Below are 20162 nucleotides of genomic sequence, written 5' to 3' on the forward strand. Positions count from 1 at the left end.
CAGCTGAAGGGACTTACTGAAGAGGATTTCCACATCATTGGATTCTGTTTTTATTTACATTTTACACAACGTCCCAACTTCATTGGAATTGGGGTTGTAAAACCTTTTGAGTGTATAGAAGAAGTCTGAGATCTTTAGTGTTGTTGCATGCTACAGTTTTTTCAGTTGCTAAAACACTAAACCCTATTGTCTGAACCAAATGCTCAGTTGCTTGAACCCACTGATTGAATCAATCACTCTACTGGCAAAACCACAAGCACTTTCACTATTTAGACACAACTTGCCAACAGATTTTCATTGTGATGCACGTGTGTTGCATAATGGTGAACACAGGTGGCAAAACTCAAGCACAGTTAAGGCACTGGTGTCACCAGTTGAACACTACAACTCACACTACAACTTGTTGCCAATGTTGTGAGGGAACATATATAAGCCAGTTCAGAGAGCACTGGTTTGTGAGGCACAACAATGGATAGAAATCTGAGGAGGAGTTCGTATGAGAGGTGGTCGAGGTGATCAAAGTAGTCAGAACAGTAATATCTGATGAAATCAGAGCTACTGTGATTGACCATGTTCTTGTCTGCGGTATGATCATGAGGGAGGCCGGACAAAGGGTCCAAGCAAACATCAGTAGATTTACTATGTCCACCAGAATCCGAAGATTTAGATAAGAGAATACATTACTTTACATTACATACATTATAGTATGCTAATATTGACAGGAATTACTCTATGACTATACTATATGCTGTACCACAGTATACTGTAAGTCAATAGATGTTTCAGTACATCACTGTGCCAGTGTACTGTAGTATTGTAATGGAGGGTTAGTCTAACTGTTCGAAGGCCTAGTATTCCATGTATATTTTTGTACTTTAGTTTTACGTAGGCTTACTGAATACAAGTGCTAAATGCACATGATTTCTGTTTGTTTTTGTACTGTACAAGTGCTACATGTAAATACACAGGATTTCTGTTATTTGTACTTGTTTTTACTATGTACAAGTACTAAATGCAGAGGGTTTTTGTGTTGTTTTGCAACATGCATTTAGCCTACAGTGAACAATAAACATTTCTTTCTTCAGCTTCATGTCCTGAGCATTGTCGTCTCTATTTTCTATGTAGTGTTTAGAGACTGCTCAGTAGGGTTTTTTATTTTAATTGACTCGGGGCATGATTTGACAACATAGTTCAGTTTTGAGCACAGATTGAACTGTTTTGAGGTGGAAGTTTGGTTTTGCAACAATGGGGTTTTGTGGATGTAGCTTGAAAATTGGGTTTTGTGTTCACAGTTTAGAGAAAAGGAGAGCAGCTTTCGAGAAATGTGTCTTAGCAATTGAGAAAAACTGTGTCATCTACATATTCATATATTGCATATATGGAGAACCAGGGAACATCCTATGTTGGACTATGGTGCCATTTTTTCAATCTGAAAAACACATACAACAGCTTGGGACTCCCCCAAGCTAGCGGCGGCGCAATGGCATATTGCTGCGGCTACCACACACCCACATCGCCTCAATTTGGAAAACAGACTGTTTCAAGTATAGTGCACATAAACAATGTCAAATGTATATGTGTTGTCTTTAATTCTGATGTCTGCCATTATTACGGTGAACAAGTAATAATTGTGGATTAATTGCTGTTTGTCTGTGGCAATTTGAGTGTGGATGTAATCTCGTTGTTGCACTCGTAATGACAAAGGCAATAAATCTCATCCATCCATCCATCCATCCATCCATTTTTATGATATAATACAATTCTTTTATATTAAATTAGCAATCATTAGTACATGGTGTGAAACTTGCAAATCTGTACACATGAGGTCTATGAAGACCCTGCAAGGACTTCATGTTTTTTTTTTTTTTTTTAACATTATTTTGTTTTGTGTGGGGTTTTGGGTTTTTTGTTTTGTTTTGTTTTGGTTTTTTTTTTAGGCAATTCTTGCAGATACCCATAATGAAATCAGATGGGGTAACTTTGCAACTATTTTGAAAAAAAGATGTTTGAGTATCTGACTGATAAACCACGTTTCATTTTGAAAGACTTTTGAGGATATTTTTCTCTTTTTGAACATGACTTATCAGCACAAACATTCAACACCTACCCCCACTCACTGCCATTGCTGTGATGCAAACATCCTGAATTAAAACTGCTCTGACAGTGCTGTAGTTATCATAAATCGGCACAAAGCGCAACATTTTACCATGGAGTCTGATCGGATACCATTATATCATGGGGCATATCTGGGCTTGTTCAACATGCCGGCAGTTTCAGGCAGGGGCGTGCTGGGAACATTTTTCAGCCCGGGAGTTTCATATCCAACCAGCCCACAAACTGCCAGCACACAGGGATAATAAGAGTTCTGCTGTGGCATTTAAATCCAGCATTTATGTGCTGACTGACTGTGAAAATTGGGTGGCTTATAATAGAAAGTAAAAGTTAGTTAGTTAAAACAAGAACGGTATTGTTAACTCACCAGTGCACCACCTAAGGCTGGACTTACACTGTGCGATTTTTTGGCCCTTTTCAGCCGATTTTTTCACTTGTGTGAGAATTTTTTGGATCGTGCCGAGTTTCAGCTTAATAGTGCGTCCTGCATCGTGCAGTCTGCATGGAGTAACGAGCTGCGTTTAACATCTCACGACCACCTCCCGATCGGGAATCATATGGTTGGATGAAAATCAAACCTGTTTGATATTTTGGTCGGTCGTCGTGACTCGTGAGGGTTCCGCGCTGTTGAAGCAGCGCTACAAGCGTCTACGTGCTGATTACCTTGCACACTGTGCATGAGCAAACACCGGAGAGAGCAGTGATCTCATGTAAAGTCTTGTCTTTTTTTTTTGAGATCCCTCGCAATAACCTAATATCATATTAAAGTTCATGCCAATCAGCGCGCACAGTGAGTGGAATCAGGTGGGGGGAGACTGAACGTATATGCACACACACACACACACACACACAGCAGACAACAGGATTTACGACAGATGAGCACAGCTGTAAGACTCCGTATGAAATATAGTTTATTTATACAACAGCGTAAGTAACAACACCTGTTATGAATGTTTATGTTTTCTTTTTTACTGTCTTCTCGTGAATCATGTTGCTGTCTGCTGTGTGTGCGCGCGCGTGCATATACATTCAGTCTCTCCCACCTGATTTCACTGTCTGTGCGCGCTGATAGGCATGAAATAATTTTTAAAAAAAAAGAAAAAACCCTTCTGTTACGTTTCACTTTTGGAAACACCAGTCCGACGTGTGGTTTTTGAACGTACAATGTGAGCAGTCAGATCGCATCAGAGCATCGGGCCGTACAGTGTGAGACCATGAATCATGCGCTCTGAACTTTTAAACCCTGCCATTTTGTCGCACAGTTTGAGCTGGAGCCAAGTACAACGATTGAAAAAATCGTAGTGTCTGCCCAGCTTAAGTCAGTGAAGTCTGTAAGTAGCTGGAAGAGGTGGTACTGGACTACAAATGTTGATACTGCTGACATCCGGGCATAATAGGCACGTAGCTATGCCCGGCCCTATTTACCATTTCTCTCTTCGCTCTGTCTTCTTGAAAAAATATCTGTGAGCTTTGCACACTTGGCAGCATCTTCTTCCAAAGCTTTTCTTCTCTTAATCTAGCTTTTTCAGTTCCACCTGGCTTTTTTTTGTCCATCTTTTCACTCACGGGTTAGCGCAAGTCCCATCTGAGCGCACAGGGCTTGGTTGGACTGAACTAACTGTAATGAATGCATAGGGGTGTTAAACGTGTAATGGTATGTCCCTGCCTTAGGCTTTGGAAAAGATAGCGTTGCAAAAGAAGCAGTCTTCAGTTATTTTCTTGTGAATTTTCATGATTGTAAAACATTTATAACACTTAATGTCTTCTCTTTAAGATACAGCAGCCCAAGTGTCTTGCTGTTTAGCCTGTGGTCATATATGTATGCATATATTAACACCCCCTCACAACGGCCCCAGGTTGGACCTGCCCTCTGGGAAAACTCCCGACTCTCCTGATTACCCAGCACGTGGTAGGTTTCAGGTGAAGTAGGATGTGATTTGCAGGACAAGCATAGTATTATCATGCACAAGGACCATAAAATAAAACAAAGACAGACAAGCCTATCAAACTGCTTGTTACACCTTGTTGTTAATCACAGTCGTATTGGTCACTGGATGCCATTGCTGCTTACTGGTAGTTGTTTTACATTTTATTTTTCCTACACACACAGAAATAACTGACCAAATGTAACTCTGTCTGCAGTTTTGCCAAAACTGTGAGTTGCACTTGTTAGGGAGGTGGTGGCGTAAAGGTTGTAGCCAAGCTCCCAACTGGTACCTTCAACAGGAGTGCTGGGGAGGAGTGAGAGACACGTGCCATGGGCTCTTCTGGAAACAAGCTTCTGGCTTTTGTTAGCTACCCACATTAAATAAGAACCTCTACCTCTTGCAGCTACAGTCTATGCCATTTTGACATATTAGCAATGTGTCCAGGGTATCCTCTCACCCAGTGCATGCTAGGAAGCCTTCAGCCCCCTACAACACTACCAAAATCAACACATAGGTGGTGGCATTCCTTTTTTCAAGAACATTTTTCTTTGTTACAGGTCTGATGATCCCAGTTTACTGTGTAGTGGAGCATGCAGACATGACTGTGGCCAGTGAGTGTGGGGGGCGTGGTGACCATCATGCTGAGTTTGTGCTGGTTCGTAAGGACGTCCTCTTCACCCAGCTGGTGGAGACGGCACTGGTTGCCCTGGGATACTCACACAGATCAGCAGCCCAGGCACGTGGTAAGTACAGTATGAGTACTATGTACATGCAAACGTGACATCAGTGGTTTTGACTTTATTCTATGTCAGTTTAGTTGATACACAGGATTGCAGTAAGTTAAATAGGGTATAACAAAGTAGGAAACAGCTGTGCAAAGTGAACAACTGTTTAAGTGTAGTTTGCACTTTGTGTTATGCTTAGTTATCACAATATGTGGCAACATGCATCATGTCAGAATCCAAGTCACACTGAACTTGTTTGCGTTTTCCTTTGCAGACCAGTCATTTAAAATACTCAAAATTATTCCTTTTAAACTCATATTAGCTCAACAGATGATCAGGTGTGGTGGCAAAGTGGTCAGTGTGCTTGGTTTCAGTGTTTAAGGTTCCCGGTTCAAACCCCACCCCTGCCACATCTTTCCACGTAATGTAGAGTTGTGTAAGAAAGGGCATCCAATGTAAAACTTGTGCCAAATCAACATGCAGATCCACCTTGAACCTGCTGTGGTGACCTGAGTGAAAACAAGGGAGCAGCTGAAAGGACTTACTAGTAGCTCAATAGATAATGTGCTTCCTTCATGCCGAAATTGTAGCAACTACAGTTTTTGACACTTGCATAAATAATAATATAAACCACACAATTTGCAATCTTATTGATGAGACAGATAACATGGTGCATCCCCAAATCAGAAAAAGGTAGGCACAGTATATAAAAATGCCAAATAAAAGAGAGTAAAAACTAAAAAAAAAAAAAAAAAAAATCTGTGATAGCAGCATTAATGCAGATACTGTATAATTTTAGAGCAACATGCTTCCTTCAAGACAGTGTATTTTCCAGGGATGTTTTTGTATTATCTTGGTAAAAAATGCATGGATATCCCTGAAAAGATGTCATCTTGAAGGCAGCATACAGTATGTTGCATATTGCTTCATCTTCTCAATGCCAAAACATCTTTTCAGTGTTGTGAGGAAGAATAGCATCATTACAAAATTATGTACGTACATTAGCATAACAACTTTTTTGGAATATGTTGCAGGCCTTATATTAACAAAAGAAATGAAGCTGACAAAACAAAACATGAAATACCTTGGGTTCATAGGAATCATGTAAGTCAAAGTAAATGCAAGAATCAGTGCAAATTTTATGTTTATTTGTTTGTTTGTTCTCCATACCATCCTAACTTTATCGTGATTTGGGGTTGTAGTTTCCAAGTTGACTGAAGTATTTTTAAAATTTGTCCACAGTGTAAGCATTAATTGTTTCTGACCTTGGTAGAGTTACCACTAAGGGCCCCTTCACACATAGTACCAATAAGTACAACTCAGGGTGACTCACGGCACAACAGCTCATATCAGCAAACCACGAAAACATTGCACCGACTGACAGTTTGTGCACACACACACAACGGTTTCTTTCGAGCAGGAACACAATGAGAGCAGCTGCACCATACCATGCCACTGATGTGGAGAACAATAAAATAGAAACCAGCTGTATAATTAGTGGATATCACTGGGTTGATATAAATAATTCATAAAAGGGGATGCAATACAGAATCCCATGGTTAAATAACCCTGGTTAAAAAAAAATGTCACTCACGGGATTCGAACCTGTAAGCTCTGATTACCAGATGGAAATGATACCACTGCATTACCAGCACTGGCTTGTAATAAGTGCGGAAAAATGCCTGAAATCAACACTGACATAAATGAGGTGCACTGTGTCCAGCCGCTGCAGCCCGGCGCAAAGGCGAAACATGTTTTATGTATTTCCACGTGAGGACAGCAGGCAGAGATACGTGCCTCATGGAGGAATGCCCTAAATTCATGTCCTTTCAATCACAGAACGTGTTCTCAAGCTGGGATGTCCAGGAGCAGAGATCTTTACAGCCACGGCTATGAGCAGACGCCCCCCCCCCCCCCCCCCCTCCATTTAGCGCCCAGACCACTGTGTCACTCTCTGTGTTATTTGGTCTTTCATTTTTATTATTTGTCATGTAATTGCATATGTAGGTATTGTTGTAATTCTTTATATAACTGTCCTGGTGGTGGTTTCTGTGTTTATAATGTTTGCACTGAGCCGTCATACAGTTGTGAGTGTGCTGTCATCAGCTGACAGGCACCTCCCCATGTTGTGTGCGATCAGACCTTGCTGTCTGGCATCCATGTGATGAGATCTGTACATATAAGCATTTTATGCAAGTGCCCCCCTCCCCCCAGCAAGCAAGCGGTGTTAGATGTTCGTGTGTGTCACTTGGAATATGGCCCACACCTGCCGTGAGAGGGTTCGATGGGCTCGTACAGCGCACACTCTGTCTTTCAGCCACTGGTGTGTGCAAATAGTTGTAGCAACAAGCGTACGAGGCGTTGAAAGCAGCTACGATTTTACACGTTTGCCAACGATTCCTGCTTCATGCGTACTTCATGCCCAATTCGATCAAATTTGCACTATGTGTGAAGGGGCACTAAGGGAAGATTATCATACATTGTGTAGGCCATAGTATACTAAGGCTGGATTCTAAGTGTTGTGTTCCTCCCTTTGGTGGTACCAGTTATGTCAAAAATGGCTGCAAGCCCAAGGGCTACATGGCCAAAATGTTGTCCCTGAAGTTCTTTCATAATGCAAGTGATACACCTCATCTGAACCTCCCTGAGTAATCACTTACTTTGACACAAAGCCATTCCAACAGTACCCAAGGATTTTTCCATAGATACTTAGCATCAATGATATCTCACTGCCATCTTAGATCACTGGCTACTTTCCAACAGTTAGAACCACACAGTAAGACAAGGACTAAGCAGTAGAACTTAGAAGACTTTTTACCTTCATTCTCCTGTAAAGATGTTGAGATCAACAAATACCTCTGTCCAGTGACTTCATAAGATCTGCCCACATATTTCTTGTCTTCATAGGCCAAATTCTAAGAGACATGAATGTTACTGCTGAAGTGAATCGTTCGTCCAGTTCAACACTCACCACATACAAACATACTGCTGATGGCTGAGTTCAAGAGGTCTTTGAAAGACTAAACCTTTGTCTTGATCCAAGAAAATTGCAACAAAAACAGTTTCACTTCTCAGTCAGTTTCTCAAGTGCTGAAATCAGAGCATCCACTGATTGCACAAACAACACAGCATAATGTTCAAAGTCAAGGTCAATGAAGCTTTCCCTGTCACTGGACTTTATAATCCTCTCTACCACCAAGTCCATGCAAGTATTGAACAGAGTAGAAACTGGAACACTTCCATGACAGAAATCAGAATTTACTGGAATTTTCTATATTTCTGTCATCTTCCTGATTTTGCTGTGGTGCATTAATGGAAGGAAGTCATCCATGAAACTGAACATTTGTGTAATTTTAATAAACACCACCTTCTTTAGCAAGTAGATCAATGGAATGCTAGTTGTGCTACCTTGGGTCAGTTCCCAGTCATGATACCTGTCTTTGCCCTTGAACAAGACACTTTGTCTGCATTGTTCCACTCAACCTAGCTATAAATCGGTACCAGCCTTGGCTGGGGAATTAATCTGCATGTGGCATCAGTTGTACATCTGCTTCACTCTACGGAATCCGGGGATAAGCATCAACACTAGTGAACCTCAGGGTCACATGGTTGATCTCCTTCTTCTTCTCGTTAAACACTTGTTTCACTGACTCAGCCACAAGACCCACAGATACTTGAACACCTACACTTGAAGAGAAAAATCTATTATTTTTCATAAGAGAAACATAGTTTTACTGATGGAGGTTCTGATTCTCACATCCACTTGCAAAAGATCCCAGTGCCTTCTGAAGAAGCCATTAGTTCTACCTAGTTTTCAAAAAGCTGAGATGAAACCCAAAGAGCACCACAAGAGTTCACCATCCAGTTCTCAGTGGAGTCTTACATTCTGTCTACAAGCATCCCAAGAATCAGCGACAACCCTGATGGATTGCAACACCCACAAAGAATGTGTTTAACTTTTTGATGAGTGCATGGAGACAGCTCTCTGAAATTAAATGATCATATGGTCTGTAACATGGACCCCACGCCTTGTATTCCCACAAGACCCAGGCCTCCTTCAAGTCTGCAAAATACAAAGTTGTAACATGTCCTTCAAATATTTTTGCAGGCTCTTTGACTATAATATGTGGGTAAGTGGAATATCTTCTTTATTACATGCTAATGGAAAACATGAGCACTTTGTTTGGTCATTTATTAAAAAGCTTCAAGTTCAGTCGCTAAGTTAATCTGTTAAGTTCCATGCCTGAGACACACACTGAGTTAGCATGACAGGATGGAAGACAGCATGCAGTCGAGCATGAAACAACAGCTTGTCCTCGCGTGGACACACACACATTTATTATTGCAGTATTACATTCCTGGTGTATCCCGTAAACACAGGGCACTTTAACCAAGCGGCCGACGCCCTCCTCCCCTCGCCTCTCCCAAATGGATAGGTTTTGTTCTGTGAAATAAGCTTTTTCTTTTCAAATGAATATTTTTTGGCTGGAATCGTGCATTTTTCCTCAGTGTGGTCACAACCAAAATTACACAGAGGCTCTTCTATTTTCTTCTGCGACTGAATGGCATAACTTTGGCTTCAGAGCCTATTTTTAAACTATCTAGTGCACGGGGGTTTCTTTAAGTCACACATTACATCTAATTATAAAGAACCTTATTTAGAGTACACGCTTACTGCTGTGGATTTAATATGGAGTAGGTGCACTGCTGCGTAACAGGGATAAACTAAATTACAAGTCTGTGTTTCAGGGTATGTCCAGCAATATTGCTCCCTTAAAAATACACCATTATAGAATTTGAAGTTGTCCAAACCACAGTGGTTCTTAAAAACAATTAGAGTTTTGCAATGCAACATATTTTTAAAATAGTCAAGATGCATTCCATAAGTTTTCCACTGTTCAGTAGCACCTAAGATACTGAAATTTGGTACAGCTGAGATTTGTCTGTAGTGTCAGTTAGTCATATAACCAGTGTTGTATAAAGTACCGGAAAATCACACTTAAGTAAAAGTACAGATACCCATTCAAAAATGACTTTGGTAGAAGTTCAAGTCACCGATTGAAATGCTACTCAAGTAAAAGTCTTAAAGTATCTAGTATTGATTGTACTTAAGTATGACAAGTAACGTACAACTAAATGTACTCAAGTATTGAAAGCAAAAGTTCAAGTAAATGTTAATAATCAAAAATGGACTGATTTTTTTATATTACAAAATTTATCTAGGCTTGTAAATGACTGGTAGTATTAGACAAAGTACTGAAAATTGTGCACATCACACAAAAACACTTCAGAAACAAGGTTTCAAAACCTAAACGAGAGTAGGCTACTCACTAGGTGTTCACAGGAAACAGTTATTTATTTCTATATGTATTTATTTATTTTCATTGTTACATGGATTTATCTTTATCTTATGGTCTTATGCTTAGGTTCTTTTTGTCTCTTTCTCTAAAATTGTATTGTAACATTATTAGTCTATTATTATTGTCTATTATGTAGACTATTATTTCTTTTGCTGTTATTATTAATATATGAATAAAAATAAATTAAAAAAATTACAATTTGACTTTTTTATGACAACGAATGCTGAGCCATTAATTATACAGAAAACAACACAAACATGCTGATGCAAACAGCTTAATGCTAATTTTAACATTGAAAACGCCATAGACATGCTAACGCGTTAGCATCGGTCCCGTTTTTAAGTTATAAAATACATCTATCAACTGTTTCAGAAGACCATAACAGGTCGGTTGCTTTCATTGGTTCAAGGTTCAAAGCAAAGCCAAGCTGCAGAAAAGTTGATTACAGACCCGCTGCATTGTCTGTAATCAATGTAGAGAAATTATCATTTTCCCGACAAACACGCCACAAATGCGCAACTGCAAAAAAAAAAGCCTACCAGACATGCCTCATGACAAATCGGCCTGACTTTGTTGCAGTCACTAGTAATCTGTCTCTGGGTGAAAACACGACTTTTTTTCGTGTGTGTGTGTGTGTGTGTTTGTAACGAGTAACGTTATGGCGCATAGGAAATGTATCGGAGTAGAAGTATGCAATTAAGGTCGGAAATGTAGTGAAGTAAAAGTGAAAGTAAGCTGAATTTAAAAAACTCAAGTAAAGTACAAAGTCTCCCAAAACGTACTTAAGTACAGTAGTGAAGAATTTTTACTTTGTTACTATACAACACTGCATATAACCTATCTGCAAGATATGATACATGCCATTTACATATATGGCATAAATTTGCAGCTTTTAGTCAATTTTATCAGACTCATTGTTTTGTAATTTTGCATTTGTACATCACCATAATAGATTTGAAAAGAAAGAGTCAAAATGCATTTGTAATATCAATCAATTCAATCAATCAATTTTTTTATACAGCGCCAAATCACAACAAACAGTTGCCCCAAGGCGCTTTATATTGTAAGGCAAGGCCATACAATAATTATGTAAAACCCCAACGGTCAAAACGACCCCCTGTGAGCAAGCACTTGGCTACAGTGGGAAGGAAAAACTCCCTTTTAACAGGAAGAAACCTCCAGCAGAACCAGGCTCAGGGAGGGGCAGTCTTCTGCTGGGACTGGTTGGGGCTGAGGGAGAGAACCAGGAAAAAGACATGCTGTGGAGGGGAGCAGAGATCGATCACTAATGATTAAATGCAGAGTGGTGCATACAGAGCAAAAAGAGAAACAGTGCATCATGGGAACCCCCCAGCAGTCTACGTCTATAGCAGCATAACTAAGGGATGGTTCAGGGTCACCTGATCCAGCCCTAACTATAAGCTTTAGCAAAAAGGAAAGTTTTAAGCCTAATCTTAAAAGTAGAGAGGGTGTCTGTCTCCCTGATCTGAATTGGGAGCTGGTTCCACAGGAGAGGAGCCTGAAAGCTGAAGGCTCTGCCTCCAATTCTACTCTTACAAACCCTAGGAACTACAAGTAAGCCTGCAGTCCGAGAGCGAAGCGCTCTATTGGGGTGATATGGTACTACGAGGTCCCTAAGATAAGATGGGACCTGATTATTCAAAACCTTAGAAGTAAGAAGAAGAATTTTAAATTCTATTCTAGAATTAACAGGAAGCCAATGAAGAGAGGCCAATATGGGTGAGATATGCTCTCTCCTTCTAGTCCCCGTCAGTACTCTAGCTGCAGCATTTTGAATTAACTGAAGGCTTTTTAGGGAACTTTTAGGACAACCTGATAATAATGAATTACAATAGTCCAGCCTATAGACTTATAGGCTGGACTATAATATAGACTTTAAGCTTTAAATCAAGGGATTTAACAAAAAATAACCCATTAACAATTTAGGAATTACAGACATTTTGCACACCGTCCCTCCAAATACAAACTGTATGGCACTCTAGGGTAAATCTGTCTGGAATGTCTCTAAAAGAGTGAATCTGCAAAAGTAGCAACGGAAGACATCATGACATCCAGACAACTCTGAATGATTTATAGGTTTCAGTGGTTGTGACTGGGGAAAATGGAGATGGAGCAATTGGTGCCTTTTGCATGACCAGTCAGTTTTATGGTTTTTTATTTATTTTATTTAACCTTTATTTAACCAGGAAAGTCCCATTGAGATTAAAAACCTCTTTTTCAAGGGAGTCCTGGACAAGAGGCAGCAAAAATTACAATTACAAATGCACATGTAAAATTATTAAACATTATGAAAACAATTGCAGTTTGATAATATGTCTCAAGTGCTCTCAGCCTGGACTTAAAGTTGCTCAATGAAATAGGTTCAGTCAATTTCCACTCTTTTTGCAACATGTTCAATGTTGAAGGCGCAGAGTGAACAAAAGCCTTTTTTCCCAGATCAGTGCAGGCAAATGGAACAGAGAGCAACAAATTATCATTTGAACACAAAGAATAAGAGTCGACACTCCGTGTGATTAAGTTACAGATGTACAATAAAAAACAAAAACTGAAGGAGTACCAGGAAACTGTGAAGGAATTACAAAAACTCGAAGAATTGCACAAGAAGATAAACGACACAAACACATTGTTAAAAATCAAGGAAGCTAGAACTAAGATTGATAATATACTAACAATGGAAGTGGAAAAAAAATCAGATTTCTAAAACAGACTTACTATGAAGGAGGTCCGAAAGCAACTAAATCATTGGCGAGGCAATTAAGAAACAAACAACAGCTTAGTACAATTTTAAAAATTAGAGACCCTATATCAAAAGCACTAAAGTTTAAACCAGAAGAGATCGAGAGGGCATTTGAAGAATATTATACAAATTTATATAAACAACCCAGAGCTGCCGACGATGAGACAATTAAAATATTTCTAAATTCATTAGATCTTCCAAATATAGGAAATTCACAAAATACTAAAATTTGCTCTGAGATTACAGAGAAAGAATTAGAAGATGCAGTTAAAAGAATGAAACCTAATAAGACTCCGGGGACTGACGGATTTCCCATAGAATGGTATAAGATCTTCAAAAAAGAACTTAATCCAATGATGTTAGCATCATTTAATCAAACACTAAAGAATGGGAAACTTCATCCATCATGGAATGAGGCCACAATCACGGTCATACCCAAGGAAGGCAAAAATAGAGAATACTGCGAAAACTATAGACCAATATCAATACTAAATTGTGATTACAAAATATATTCATCAATTATATCTAATAGATTCCAAACCTTCATATCAGACATAATAGACGAAGATCAATCTGGCTTTATTAAAGGGCGGCAGACTCATGACAATATTAGGAGGACTCTACATGTAATCGAAGAAATCCAGAAAAAGGAGGAAAGTGCAATATTATTAAGTTTAGATGCCGAAAAGGCTTTTGACAGTGTTAGCTGGAGATTTCTGTATCTTTGTCTGGAGAAATTTGGTTTAAATTCACAATCTGTCGCATGTATTCAAACATTATACCAGAATCCTAAAGCAAGAATCAAGATAAATGGTAGTCTCTCGAACTGGTTCAAACTTGAAAGGTCCACAAGACAAGGCTGTTGCCTCTCCCCTATTCTATTTGCAATATTTATTGAACCCTTGGCCCAAGCAATAAGACAGGCCGAGGAAATAGAGGGAGTTAAAATTAGAGAAACTGAACATAAAATTGGATTATTTGCAGACAATGTCTTAATATATTTAAAACGACCAGAAATAAGTCTCCCTAAATTGATGAACATTTTTGACTTTTATGGTCTCTTGTCAGGGTACAAATTGAATAAAATGAAGACTCAAGTTTTGTCTTTTAACTATAGTCCAACAACAGACATGATTAAACAATACAACTTCAAGTGGGTGAAAGAAACAATCAGTTATCTGGGCATAACAATTACAAACAATCTAACCAATCTGTACAAAATAAACTATATTCCTCTTAATCAGGAAATATACAAAGATATGGAGAAGTGGGGAATACTGTTACTCGATATGAATGCAAGAATTGATATAATTAAGATGAATGTACTACCCAGAATTTTGTATCTCTTCCAATGTTTGCCGGTGCCAAGAATTAAAAGACATACTGGGATATGAGCTACCCAATACATGTACAGTATTGTATTTAGCATATTTAACAGACATTGCAATCCCAACTAAAGACCAATACTTGGTGAAGATTCTTTTGGCGGCCACGAAAAAAGCATTTACGCAAAAGTGGTACAAGGCCACCACTCCCACCTTGGGCAACTGGAGAGAAATAGTGGATGACATCTACAATATGGAAAGGCTTACATATATCATAAGACTACAGCTACCAAAATGTGAAGAGCTGTGGAAAAAATGGACAGAATTCAAACTTCGGTGATGTAAACTGAGACCTATTTAAGATTGTATTGTGAAAAAATAATATGTTGTCAATTGTCACATTCCACTTTGTTCTGAGGTGTTATCGTTCTTTTAAAATGTGATTTATGTTATAATGAAAAATAAAAATGATAAGTATATATAAAAAAAAGTTACAGATGTAAGAGGGTAAAATTCCAAGCATGGCCTTATAAATAAAAGAATACCAATATCCCAGTCTTCTGGTGGACAGAAGAAGGCCATCCTACTCGAAAATACAGTTCACAATTATGAGTCAAGGCTCTACAGTTGGTAATAAACCTCAGAGAAGCATGATAAACAGTATCAATCTTGTGAAGACATTGAGCTGAAGCATTCATATACAACAGGTCTCCATAATTTAAAACTGAGATTAAACTGAGATTAAAACAAGATTTAAAAAGATTGTCAATATGAGGCTTAAATGTGAGGGAGTCATCAAGTTAGACTCCAAGGTTTTTGAACACATTAACCACCTCTATGACATGGAGTGGAGCAGAGAAGAATTTTAGTGAAAGAAAACAGATCAGACCTGGGCTTGAGTCTCCCATGTGCCTTCTAGCAAACTGTAAGTGAAACTGCCACTCCACCATGAAGCTGAATAACTGATGATGCAACAGACAAACGTTGCATGCGGTAAAATCCTCTACACAATGATGTTGGTTTTTAATGCACTGCCGTCTGAGGGATCGAAGGTCACGGGCATTCAGTGTTGGTTTTCGGCCTTGCCGCTTACGTGTAGAAAGTTCTCCAGATTCTCTGAATCTTCTGATTATATTATGGACTGTAGATGATGGAATCCCTAAATTACTTGCAATTGAACACTGAGAAACATTGTTCTTAAACTGTTGGATTATTTTTTCATGCAGTTGTTCACAAAGTGGTGATCCTCACCCCATTTTTGCTTGTGAACGGCTGAGCCTTTTGGGGATGCTCCTTTTATACCCAATCATGACACTCACCTGTTTCCAATTAACCTGTTCACCTGTGGATTGTTCCAAGCAGGTGTTCTTTGAGCATTCATCAACTTTGCCAGTCTTTTGTTGCTACTGTCCCAGCTTTTTGTAATGTGTTGCAGGCATCCATTTCAAAATGAGCAAATATTTGCACAAAAATAATAAAGTTTATCAGTTTGAACATTAAATATCTTGTCTTTGTGGTGTATTCAACTGAATATAGGTTGAAGAGGATTTGCAAATCATTGTATTCTGTTTTTATTTACATTTTACACAACGTCCCAACTTCATTGGAATTGGGGTTGTAGAATAAAAGTAAAGCTATATTATTTTAGTTTGAACTGATTCTTATTTTGATATTATGTTTAATTCAGTATTTTTTTTTTCCATTCGCAACAATGTGACTTTTACTTGTACTATTTAATTTGTTTCAAGAAGTTTCGATGTTAAAAACCAAACAGACCCTTAAACAGATTAAATGCAGGCCCTCGTTCATGGCCCGCTTCAGTCTGTAATGTTGTGCAGATTTAATTGTCTGTTTTGATTATTCAACTGGTGGAGAGCAGTGAGAGCAGCCTTTGTGTTTTGCCCGTGTTACCACCATCCTAATGCAGCAAAGACAAACATACACACATACAGACAGGCGAGTCAGGCCCAGGCAGAGTCTGTGTTTGATTTAAGAGATCCTAAAGCGATTACGCCTGTTTAGATCTGCACTTCCAGTCACGGCTGTACAGAGGTCGGGGTAAGGCAGCACAGATCAGGACAGGATGATGCTCGAGCTGGTTTGATCTCTGGTGGATAGACGTAAGGAGCAGAATTTACCACTCAGATCAGCTTCCTCCACTCCCAACTCCACCCCCAAAAATGAAAAAGAAATCAAGAGAACTATAGTTTTCGGTTTTTAGGCCAAAACATGGTTGATTTAGAGGCCTTTTTTGGGGAAAGTAGCAGAGATTTTATATTGCCCATTGCGTCTGCTTGGGAAGCATGCAAGCAGCTGCAGTAAAACAGTATGGGTTCTATCTTACAGCAGCACACAGTGCAACACAAGTGTTGTTTGGATGGGTTTGTCCCAAAATAAGGTTTGGTCAGGCCTGTATGGTGTGGACACACTAAGTGATTGCAACATGTTGTTGTTGTCCATTTGGCTGCTCCCATTCTGTTTGGGGTTACCACAGCGGATACAACCAGATCCATATCAGTATTTGGCACATGTTTGACGCCAGATTCCCTTCCAGATGCAACTCCAGCATTACCTGGAGAAATACAGATAGCCACTGGTATTCCAAAGAGGTCTCCCATCCAAGTACTAACCAGATCCCGCACTGCTTATCTTCTGAGATATGACGGGACCAGGATCACACAGAACAGACCAGCTACAAGTGATTGCAACATAGACCACCAACAACCTGATTTAAAGTTGATTGCAAGGTGTTTGTAATATTAAAACAGTACAATATTCATCATGTATACCCACCTTGTGTATGAAACTGAATTGAAAAGAACCATTAAAAATCCCAAACTTTCTCCTTTCTGCTTCATTGCTTCTCCTCAGGGAGTTTTGATGGCCACAATCTACTGGCACACTGTGAAAGGTTGGCATAGACTCAATAACCTGTAATATCCAACATTTTCTGAAACCCGATTACTCCTGTTAAGGGTCATGCCAGTCGATTGCAGAGGGTGGACACATAAAGACATGCAAACTCATTCACACTCTCACTCATGCTGAAGGCCAATTTAAAGTTTCCAATTCACCTAAAAGGCATGTTTTTGGAAGTGGGAGGAAGACGGTGCACTGGGAGGGAATCCACACAAACACAGGGAGAACATACAAACTCCAGATAGAAAGGACCAGTTTGGAAAGCAAACCCAGGAACTTCTCGCTGTGAGGCAGCAGTGCAACCCTCTAAGCCACTGTGCCGCCCCACTCAGATTAAGTATCTGAGTGGACAAGGAGCTGGGTTGTGTTCAAGGGTAGTCGTAGATTCTCATCTGCTGACGCTGTGAAATCTGGAGGCAGGCACCAGCACCAATGGGCCTATATACTGTAGGATTTTCTTCTTCTTAATAGCAAATAAGACTTGGGCTTGTGCTTTGTGGTTTAGATGGATTGTCAAGATCATACCTAAGGCGGAAGGCCTCAAAGTGTAATTGGGCTTGTACTTCCCCATGAGACTGCAGTAACAAGCAGCTCTATGTATCTGATAGCAGAGGTGGGACAAAGTCACTGTTAAGTCATTCTCAGGTCATCAATCTGCAAGTCCCAAGTCAAGTCTCAAGTCATCTTACAAACAATTGGTGGTCATTATGACTTGACACTTGACTTGGGACTTGCTGATTCATAACTTGAGAATGACTTGATGGTGACTTCATCCCACAGGTCTGTAAACACTTCATTATTTCTATTTTGTCTAATTGGCTCCTTGTTTGTTTGTTTCTGCAGGTATTATTAAAGTGGGCCGGTGGAAGCCCATGCCAATCCACTACCTGACAGATGCTCCAGAAGCAACAGTGGCTGATATGCTGCTCGATGTTTACCACATGGTTACACTGCGTATTCTACTGCACAGGTGTGTGTCTGTCTTCAACACTGCACATTAGAAGCATCTGGTCATGGATTCACAAATACCTTTGACTTCTGAAACTAGTAGTTTGCAATCTGTAGTTTCCTTGATAACAAAATCAGCCACACATAAAGAAATGTGAGATTTGACATGCCAAACATCAGAGTGCTGTGACAGTTATTTCCTATAACCTATCTTTTACGCAGTGAGCTCATAACTAGCTCTGGGATGTGAATTCCATTGAAAATCATCCTGTGGTTCATCTTCATGTGTTCAGGAGCTGGCCTGCCAATCTGTAGCCCTGGGTTCAAATCCTACTCATGCTACCTGTCTGTGTTCTCAGATAAGACACTTTATCAACATTGTCTCAGTCCACCCAGCTGTAAATGGGTACTGGTCTTAGCTGAGAAAGTAACCTCAGTTGGACTGACATACCATCCAGGGGAAAGTCACCGGCTCTCAACCACTTGACATGGTGAAATCTGGAGATAAGCACCGCCACCAACGGGAAGCAGTGTCAACAGATTAGCCCCGCTATGACGTTTAACGTTTTCGTCAACATTTTCCCAAGTGCTTTTTTAATGAAGCAAGGAATTTTCAGCACATTATTATTATCCATTATTATCCATTTTCTATACCTTCTTACTCCAGCTACGGGTCATGGGGGGCTGGAGCCTATCCCAGCAGTCATAGGGCGTGAGGTAGGGTACACCCTGGACAGGATGCCAGTCTGTAGCAGGGCTACATATAGACAAACATTCACACTCTCATGCACTCCAATGGTCAACTTAATATTTCAAATTTACCTATCCTGAACACCCAGAGGGAACCTACGCGAACACGGGGAGAACATGCAGACTTCAAGGGTGGTTAGCACTGATGCTGTGAGGCATCAGTGCAAACCACTAAGCCACTGTGTCGCCCCATTTCTAAACATCCTAGTTTTATTTTGGATGTTTATATTATTTTGCTTTGCACACAGAAACAAAATTATTTCACAAAAACCAAAAACTCCCAGGGTCAAAATTATATTATTATCTGTCTATCTAAGAGCCGCCTGTTTTTTGGTGAGCCATAGCACAGTTTTCCAATGATGTGCTTTTAGGGCCCTTTCACACATGACACGAAAGAAACCAGAAGAAAATCTGCGAACCAAACACAAAATGGGGAACCACGAACCATCCACCTGATGTTGTGAGGGATGCACGATCGCACAGGTGTGTGTGACACATCGGTGACGGGTTCATACACACTTGTGCGCATACACAAACACAGTACATGCAGCTGGAATGTGTTGCAACACATCACACCACTGATGTGGAGAGAAAGAAAAAATAAAAACCAGCTGTGTAATTAGTGAAATTCACTGGGTTGATATCAGTAATAAATAAAAGAAGACACAATGCAGAACCCTGCGGTTAAATAACTCTGGTTACATAAAAAAATAAATGCCACTTGCAGGATTCAAACCTACAATTTACAAAAGCTCAGATTACCAGAGAGGAAATTTACCACTGTGCTACAATCAGTCATAACAGGAGCGTAAAATGGCTAAAATCAACAAGGAGATAAGCATTTAAAAAAAAGACAAAAAAGTGCTGTAATAACTGACAACATTGTGTTTGTTACAGTGTATTTTTGGTGATACGTGATTGAAAGTGGCGTATTTGTGGTGCTGTTGTCTTGTCATACTGTCATGGTCCTGCAGCACTTGTGTTCTGCTGGACACGCATGACATTCAGATTGCCTGCTGCATGATCTGACGGTCCATTTCACATGGAGCAGCCTGCCGGTGTGCACTGTGTGCGGCCGCTGCAGTCCAGCTGTGTGCGCTCAGACGTGGCTGTGCAACCCCCATGTGATCATCTCTGTAAATACATATCAGCATGTCATGCAAATGTGCTGTCCCCCTGCACACAACACGTGCGGGGGGGGGGGGGGGGGGGGGACACGTGAGCAAAGGTGCGATACACATACACACCACATGTGTGTTGCTTTTTGTAATGCCACACTCATGAGGGCACTTAGACAAATTGTACATGCAGCTCGAAAGTGATTGTCTGCTCACTAT

The 20162-nt window shown here is 40.0% G+C and overlaps 1 protein-coding gene and 1 long non-coding RNA gene across 2 annotated transcripts in view; both read left to right on the forward strand.

Annotated features, from left to right (window-relative positions):
* Positions 1-20162, forward strand: part of LOC117513731 (DNA-binding protein SATB2-like) — a 163995-nt gene that overhangs the window by 57026 nt on the left and 86807 nt on the right. The window contains exons 3-4 of the mRNA XM_034173970.1: positions 4598-4783; positions 17971-18097. Of these exons, the coding sequence (XP_034029861.1) occupies positions 4598-4783; positions 17971-18097 (313 nt within the window). The remainder of the gene's footprint in view (positions 1-4597; positions 4784-17970; positions 18098-20162) is intronic.
* Positions 12468-14936, forward strand: LOC117513743. The gene is made up of 2 exons (XR_004561702.1): positions 12468-12663; positions 14700-14936. It is a non-coding gene; the product is annotated as an uncharacterized LOC117513743 (long non-coding RNA).

The sequence above is a fragment of the Thalassophryne amazonica genome, chromosome 1, assembly GCF_902500255.1.
Source record: "Thalassophryne amazonica chromosome 1, fThaAma1.1, whole genome shotgun sequence".
In the NCBI taxonomy this organism is placed as follows: Eukaryota; Metazoa; Chordata; class Actinopteri; order Batrachoidiformes; family Batrachoididae; genus Thalassophryne; species Thalassophryne amazonica.